Here is a 9,055-nt window from a genome sequence, read left to right as displayed (position 1 = left end):
GCAACAAACTTTATAAGGAATTACAAGTTTAAAAATATTCCAACGTGGATTATTAGGTTACTACTTTGTTATTTTATATTTTGAAATGATTTATTTTATTTTTTAATGTAGTTTTGTTTTGATTTAATACGTTTATATATTAGTTTTTACGTTCATTTATTTTAATGTTTGGGTTCTTTCAATAGAGATATGCAGGTTTTTTAGATTTTTAACGAATAAACATAAAAGAGCACGGACATGTTGATTTTTTTTAAACAAACAAACATGAACACCAATATTTATTTTAGAGTTAAGTGTCATTTTAGTACCTGTGGTTTGTTCAATTTAGTACCGATTTTAAATTTAATGCAAATGGCTACCTAACTTTTCTAAAACTTACAATTTTAGTATTTTTTTTAAAACCGACTATTTTTTCTGTTATGTCAGGGGTACTTTGATAATTTAACTATTTTCTTCATTTTTCCTTTTTTTTCCTTTTTTCTCTTTTATCTCCGTCTTCTACCACATCTTCTCCATTCTCTCTTTTGAAACCCCTTTCCAAGCAAACACTAATAAATCCCAACAAAATCCAAACCGACAAAACATTCTACAAACCGTAAAATTGTTTCAGAATCCTCAAAAAATCCTCAAATCCTTAAATTCCACATAAATCACACTCCATTCCGCGGTTCCCGGTTGCCGATTGAGGTCGCAGATTGAGAATACACCTGAATTTTTATTTTTTTTGCATTCTCATAACATGTTATTGGAGGTAAGGTTAGGGTTGGTGGCGGCAGGTCTGGTGGGTGGTGTTGGGGTTAGTGGCGGCGGCTATGGTATTTGTGTTTGGGATGGTTGTTTCATGGTGAGATGGGGATGTGGTGGCATTGATTGGCCGCAGGTGGTGATGGCTGATTCGGTGACGGTTATCGGAGGTTGGACGGTGGTTGATGGTGGTGGTGGATGAATTGTAGGAGAAAAAGGGGGTGCGGGTTCTGGTGGTTGGTTTTCTGGTGGTGGTTATTGATTTAACCGAAGATATGTTGGTGGTGGGGGTTCCAGAAGTAGGTATTCTAAGTGAGGTGATTGTGGATTCAAATGGAGATATGGTGGTATCTCGTCGGAAATGGTGACCGGAGCAAAAGATATGAGAGAGAGAGAGGTAGAAAAAGAGAGGTGGTGGTGATGCTGGTGGGGAATAATAGGTAGCAGGAGGAAGATGTGGTAGAAGACAAGGAGAGAAAAGTGAAAAAGGAAAAAAAACTAATTAAATTACCAAAGTATCCCTGATATAACGGAAAAAATAGACGGTGTTGAAAAAAGGTACTAAAATTGTAAGTTTTAGAAAAGTAAGGTAGCCATTTGCATTAAATTCAAAATTAGTACTAAAGTTGCGTAATTGGACAAACCACAGGTACTAAAATGATACTTAACTCTTTATTTTATGAAAAAGAGAAGGTTGATGTAGGTGACGACGGTGGTTGCTTGAGAGGGGAGGTTAACGATGGTGGGTGGTAATCGGAAGTTAACCAGTGATGAAGATGATAGGCCAGCGACAAAGAATGGGTAAAGAAGAAAAATTAAATTAGGGTTTTGATGATGAATGAGTTTCACAAAGAAATGAGATATTATAACCCGTTTAAGTGCTACCGGGTATGGGGAGAACCATGACCCGCGAAAATTATTGTTTAATGATTAAAGAGTTATTTCATAAATAAATAAGATGTTATAACAATTTGAGTTTCACAAATAAATGAGATGTTATAAATCGCTTAAGGGCTATCCAGGTATGGTGAGGCTCATGACCCGCGAAAATTATTGTTTAATGATTAAGGGGTTATTTCATAAATAAATGAGATGTTATAACTCATTTAAGGGCAATCGGGTTTGGTGAGACCCATGACTTATGAAAATCATACGTTTGACTATGAAAGAGTTTTAAAAATAAATGAGATGTCATAACCTATTTAAGAACTATTTAGATTTGGTAATTTTCATACCTACAAGTCAAATGCATAAAAAGCCTTAAATCATAATTCAAACAATCTTGTGACTTGAAAAAAGATGGAAGCAACTAGAAAGTAACATATAGGATTCTTTTGGTGAGCATTTGTATTTATATAGATGGATAGATTGGAAAAATCATCACACATCATTTTGCAATTGTCAAATAAGCAAACAAATTCATCACACGCATGAACGAACGAATAAAAGAAGCCTGTGAATATCATTGAAAACACAAAGATGCACCTTTAGCTTAAGTTGTGAGGGAATTTTATGCTTATCACATATGAAAAAATAAGGATCAAATGGGTTAAACGTATCCTCTTTCTTATTAAATATAAAGTTTTATAGCAATTGATTTGTATTCTTCTTTCAATCAAAGCTTTAAGATATCAGTTTAAAATTAGAATAAAACTTAACGGAGTATTAAGTTTTTTTATTTATTTTTTAACGAGTCTAGTGAGAAAAAAAAAGGATAAAGTGTGGGACTATTGGCAAAAATATTCTTAAGTGGGATTATTAAGGACCAATGTAAATAGTTATCATCATCATCATCATCATCATCGTACTCAGTATATCCCACCAATAGCAAAGCTATAGTAGGGTCTGAGGAGGGTAAGATGTAGACAGCCTTACCTCTACCCCATAAGGATAGAGAGGCTGCTTCCGGTGAGACCCCCGGCTTGATAGTAGTTTTGCATCAAGCCTTGGACATAAGGCACATAGCACTCAATCATCGGGACACCGGCTGATCGGTGCATGTACCCTTGTCATTCGGCTATCAACGCCACTACATGATGCCTGATTAACCGTCCGTCACTTTTAACGTTATTTTCACGAGATTAGTAAAATAACGTCAAAATTAGTGCAATTTCACTTTTGCCCACCCGAGGGTTCACACATATATACATCATATGTGCGCACCGCAAGCAAGGCTAACCAATGTAAATAGTTAAGATAATTAAAATCCAACTTTTTTTCATTTGATTAGTGATAAACGCTAGAGGGACTAATACGTAAGTAGAAATTGTTAAAGGAAAACAGTAATTGATTTAAAAATTTAAGAAAAAATACAAATAGTAAAAATAATATGGAGAGCGATACGTTTGGTAACACCAAAAAATAAATAAATAATAAATAAAAAAGAAATAAAATTAGAGAAAAAGAAAGAAAGATGATCAGTTTTTGTTACAACTTGCATTATGCTTTTGAACTTCCTTCCTATCTGATAAAGACCAAATTGCTAAATTATGTGAACCACAAAATGTGCAATAAACGGCCATGTTATCTTTTAAGAATCTGAGTGTGAACACAAAGATATGCGAATAAGAGAACACTCTAACTTAGTTTGCAATCTTTTTATATGGATGCATGTTTGAAGTCATATCACTATCACTTAGTCCATCACTGCCTTAGTTTGTACCTAGAGACCATTATTATTATAAACATCTTGACTTTTTAAGTAGTTTTGCTTTGACTTCAAAACAACAATATATGCATTAGGGATTTTGAAGAAGGTTAAATGATAGCATGGCTATTATTAAAGGAAAGACAATAAAATAATGGATTTTGTGGCATTTCCCATATATTAATTATGAGAAATATTTTTCCTCACATTGTTACTGTTTAAAATCATTTTGTGCAATCGTAGTTGTACCTCATGCTTTCCTATATATACCATTTACTTGCTTATGAACTCGTAGCTTTATCAAAAGCTGCGAAGGGGGGGCCTCGGCCCGAGAAGGTATGAGTTGCTGAGGGATCAAAAGAAACAGAATGAAAATCTAGTCAGTTAGACTTCGTGATCTTTGCTTGTGGCATTTCTAACTATTTGGTTAGCTTCTTTCAATTAATAAATCACGCCTTTCAAAAAACTAACCTGGGTAAGAAACACATAAAACGAGTCAAGTCTATTATAGGTACAAATAGTCTTCATGGCTTACCCCTTATGCAAAGCGCTCCTTCGTTAGGCTTTCGAGCAACTCTAAACTGCCGTCTAATCGCCTCAAGAACCTAGAGCCGCCCAACCCCTACTTTAATAACTTTATATTTTCTTCTCTTAAAGTATTAATAACTTTTATAATTTCATCTCTTAAACTAATAATAAGAATGCAATATTACAATTATAGTTTAATTTGAGGTTTAATAAATGTTATATTTTATAAGTTTGTTTATATTATTATTATTATTATTATTTGAGTTAATGTTTTTTATTTCCTTTATTTAACTATGTTTTACGTTTCGATCTAATTATTGCATGTTAGCATGCCGCAGTGCGTGTGCATAGTTCAACTTTTCTATGTCTATTTTTTTGTTCGGTTTAACAATCCTGTTGCAAAACGCGAGTCTAAAATACTAGTTAATTTTTTAAAATTGTAACAAAGCTTATAACAATAATTATTCAATTTTATAAAAAAACAAGTGAAGATGAATCGTTACAACAATGCATCTTTTGCCACTTCTAGACGCATTTTGTTGACTGACTATTAGTCTGTTTCAATTTAAATCTACTTCACGTCTCTAATGAGGCTTGGACCTAGCATCTCCAAGATAAAAGACATATGCCTTCAGTATTCCATTAACTTTTAGTTAATCACGATCTCATATATCAATCATTAAGTTTTGGTAAAACAATTACATTATTAGATATCCATCTTATTAGTCATTCAGGAACATGTAAATTTATTTATTTAATTCAACTTTATAAATATAATTATGTAATAAAGCTTTGTATGTATGTATTATAAAAATAAATATGTAATAAAGCTTTGTATGTATGTATGTATAAAAATAATTATGTAATATAGCTTTGTATGTATGTATGTATGTATGTATGTATGTATGGCATTTCCTTTGGTTTGAAAAGTGGCATAATCCTCTTAGTAAGTCCACTTTAAAGGCACAATTACTTCTTTTTCTTTCTTGTGGAACTCTTATCATTTTGGTTGCAACTTGCAACATCGTTAAGCACTTTATAACCCTCGTGAGTTAATTAATCAAATGTTCTTATAGATTTAGATTCTTATGGAGATAATTTTATTTTTTTAAAGTGTTCATAGACTTCATATAAGAATGATAGATTGGTTGAACACGTATGTCAAATCATAGTATCTACGTCAAGAATGAACTAATGTTTCTTTCATCACTTTCTTGTATCCGAACATTCCTATATAAATATGTAGGTACGTACACCTTTAGAAATCTAACACGCGTTCTACACACGAAATTTATGCTCCTTCAATTCAAATTGATAAAGACAAACATTAAGTTCAATTTACATAAGCATACAAATAACTTAGCCATATAGCAAATTATGTGTTCGTATGTTTAAAAGTGTATAGAATGATGAGTTCATATTTTTAACATAACTTTAAATATTTATAAGTTTTATATCCAAACAGTTTTTTGACATAATTTATAGAGGGCAGGGAGACAGTCTAAAAAGAAGAATCTACTTCCACGTTTTCTTGAAAAATAATTTAATTTTTAAACTTATTAAGTAAATTATATTTTTTAAATGAAAGAAAGCAAGGTTCATCCCTTTGTCTCCAAATCATTGTGGGACCATTACACTTCCATAAATAGGCCACACTCCCCTTGACAATATACACCACACAAAACCCTAATCCTTTCTTATTGTCTTCTTGGTCCTTCCTACTTGCTTGACCAGAATCTTTTCTTTTGTCCTTGACATGGGTTCACTTCACGAAGAGACCAATCTGGTAGACAAAATGTGTGAAATCTATGCCAAAATCTCCAAACTTGAAACCCTCAAACCATCAGAAGATGTTAACACTCTCTTCACCGAGCTTGTAGTCGCATGCATCCCACCATCTTCCATCAACATAGCCACCCTTCCACAAAACATTCAAGAAACAAGGTCGAAACTCATTAAACTTTGCGGTGAGGCCGAGGGCCATCTAGAGGCTCATTTCTCCACTCTTTTAGCCTCTTTCACAAACCCTCTTCATCATCTTGATGCCTTCCCATATTACAATAACTACCTCAAACTTAGCCAACTCGAATTCGACATCCTCAACCAACACTACACGAGTGAGCAACCACCAAAGCGCGTTGCATTTGTCGGGTCGGGCCCTCTACCCCTCACTTCAATTGTCTTGGCTTTGTATCATTTAAAGAACGCCGAATTCCACAACTATGACATCGACCATTCTGCCAATATCATGGCTTCTCGTCTTGTTTTGCCTGATCCTGACTTGTCCGAAAGGATGTTCTTCCATTCTACGGATATAATGGAAGTGACCGAGGATTTGAAGGAATATGATGTGGTTTTCTTGGCCGCACTCGTGGGGATGGATATTAACGATAAGGTTAAAGTGATTGAGCATTTGGCTAAGTACATGGCACCCGGAGCCATCTTGATGCTAAGGAGTGCTCACGGTGCTCGTGCTTTTCTGTACCCGGTTGTTGAACCGGACCATCTTCAAGGGTTTGAGGTTTTGTCAATCTTTCATCCGCAAGATGAGGTAATTAACTCGGTTGTGATCGCACGTAAGGACTCCTTACCGTTGGAAGTCGATCATGATCACAATCATCATCATAAGCTCGGAATGGGATCGATCTTGCCTTCTAGCTGCAAGTATTGTGACTTCCAAGCGTTTAACAATCCTCTGAACAAGATGAATATCATTGACGATTTCGCAATGGACGAGTAGATCGATCAACCCTCTATCAAATTTGTATGGTTGTAATATGGAAAAAAAATATATATGTTTGTGCTTGTAACATTGTTATTTGTCTCAGATTTTGTAAGAACTCGAAATTCGCAGAATAAAAGAACCTTATAATTGTGTTTTTGGTGCCAATTTCCAAAATTGAAGCATTTGTTTGCGAAATATATTTTTTTTAGGTGTTGCTAAATGCACCACCACCTTCATATCAACTTTTACTTTTTTACTAGCTGTGCAAATTATTTTTACTTTTCAAATTAATTACTATTTTCATTTAACATTTTTTATTTACATATTAACCCCTTCAACATTATACACTATAAATTACGGGTGTTCATGGTTCGGTTTTGCGGTTTTTAGGTCAAACTGGAACCAAACCGTTAGTAACGGTTTTTGATTTTTGTAAACCGAAACCGAACCATTGAACTCTTAAACCGAACCAAACCGAACCGTTAATAACGGTTTGGTTTTGCGGTTTGATCTTGTTCGGTCTTAATACAAAATAATTGATATGTAAATATTGTACAACTCACAATAATTTATATAATTTAACAAACAACTGATTTTTACCTTTTTAGGATCTCATTTAAGAAAATAAAAAGCCAATTAAAGTTTTTTGCATTTTCGATTTGGGCTTAGCCCACTTTTTTGTTTATTATCAATATTTAGTAGTATATATGTATATACACACATATATATAATACAAAATATTAAATACGTCTAGTTATAAATTTATATACACATATATATTATGAAATATTTAAAAAATGCATATAAATAAATCATACGATCCAGTCCGGTTTTATGTGGTTGGTTTTCGGTTCAAACCGTAAACCAAACCGTTCACTGCGGTTTGGAAATTTTCAAACCAACAGACCAAGAGTAAAGAAAAAAAACCAACCGCGAAACCAAACCGATGACCGGTTTGAACGGTTTCGCAGTTTCGAACCGAACCATGAACACCCCTAACTATAATACTACATCAAACAAGAAATATTGAGTTTTTTCTTTACTTTTTTGTCTTTTATTATTATTAATAATATTATTTATATTTTTTCATATTATCAATAATATTAGTACCGGTATTAATATAATTAGATAAATGTTCCGATACATTAATCTCTTATTGTGCAATAGGTACGCGACTTTGTTTACCCTTGATTTTAAGAAAAACCCTAAATCACCTCCTCTGTCCAACGATCTTCTATGTGTGAACCGTCACCGGAAAAACGATCTCCACCCAATCCATCTCCATCTCCACCGCTCGCCAATGCTACCAACACTCTTCGTCACAATCATCGCCGTCGACAACGAATTTGTTGGAAAAACGCAAAACTCGTTATAGGTTTGTTTAGGTTTTTTATAAGAATTGAAATTGAAATTGAAGCCAATTGATCGGTTAATCTTTGAAATCGGTTTAATTAATTATCAATTTGAAGCTTCAATCGATCAATTTTGAGTTTTGAATGATGGGTTTTGACCTTGAAAGTTTAAGATTTTGGCTTGAACGTTTGAAGTTTTTTGCCTGAATGTTTTAGATTTTGGCTTGAACGTTTTAGCATTTTTAACCTTGAACGTGTGTCGTCTACGTAATGTATATCAAGCGATTATTGTACGTTAACTCACCCCAGTATAATTATTTGTATTTATGCACACACATGTATGTGTGTGTGTGTGTCTCTCTCTATATATATAGGGGATGGTTCAGTGAAGAAATTAAATTAGTCTAAGAAGTGTGAGAAATCAATATAGGCCATTGATTTTTCTAATCAATGGTATATAATTATGATGGAAAATTTGTAATAAATAAAAAACAAAATATGGAAGGTTTTTAAAGAAGGGTATTTTGGTCTGGATGTTTAATAAGGAATGTATGTTTTTAATTATTAACATCTACAATTTACCCTAAAAAGTTGTGTACGTTACATTTCAATATTTTTCCAATCCTATATTAGCTAATTCAATATCATTCATATTTATATTTATAAAACAAAAATTCAAAAATACAATAACCTATGTAGGATATTATTAAATAACACATTTTTCTTGTAGGATATGTTATATTGTTGTATTTGTGTATTATATATAACACATTTTTCTTGTAGGATATGTTATATCGTTTGTGGAGGGTATGATTAAATACTATGTAGGATACCTTTGATTAACCGTGTGGGATATATTTTGGTTATTTTGTGATGTGTAGGACTACCGTGTAGGAATTATGTTTATCATGTATGGAAACCTATACAAGTATAAGTGCATTACTTTCCACCAACTATGTAAGATTAATGTTTTGTTTAGTGTGGAAACCTATAAAAATACAATTGTGATGCTTTCCTTATATATAACATATTTTCCTTGTAGGAATTGCTATATCGTTT

The 9,055-nt window shown here is 33.1% G+C and overlaps 1 protein-coding gene across 1 annotated transcript; it reads left to right on the top strand.

Moving 5' to 3' along the window:
* Positions 1-5,546: 5,546 nt before the first annotated feature.
* LOC143623917 (nicotianamine synthase-like) lies at positions 5,547-6,667 on the top strand. The gene has a single exon (XM_077094710.1). The coding sequence runs from the start codon at positions 5,676-5,678 to the stop codon at positions 6,657-6,659; it is 984 nt and encodes a 327-aa protein (XP_076950825.1). The 5' UTR covers positions 5,547-5,675; the 3' UTR covers positions 6,660-6,667.
* Positions 6,668-9,055: the final 2,388 nt, after the last annotated feature.

This window comes from Bidens hawaiensis, unplaced genomic scaffold, assembly GCF_021521415.1.
Source record: "Bidens hawaiensis isolate Kalapana, Puna unplaced genomic scaffold, B.hawaiensis_p1.1 tig00003644_1, whole genome shotgun sequence".
Classification (NCBI taxonomy): Eukaryota; Viridiplantae; Streptophyta; class Magnoliopsida; order Asterales; family Asteraceae; genus Bidens; species Bidens hawaiensis.
The sequence above is the reverse complement of the archived record's forward strand: the minus strand, read 5'-3'. Positions and strand labels throughout refer to the sequence as shown.

Excerpts from the sequence above, each read along its gene's own strand:
- LOC143623917 (XM_077094710.1), top strand. The coding sequence starts at position 5,676 with ATGGGTTCACTTCACGAAGAGACCAATCTGGTAGACAAAATGTGTGAA.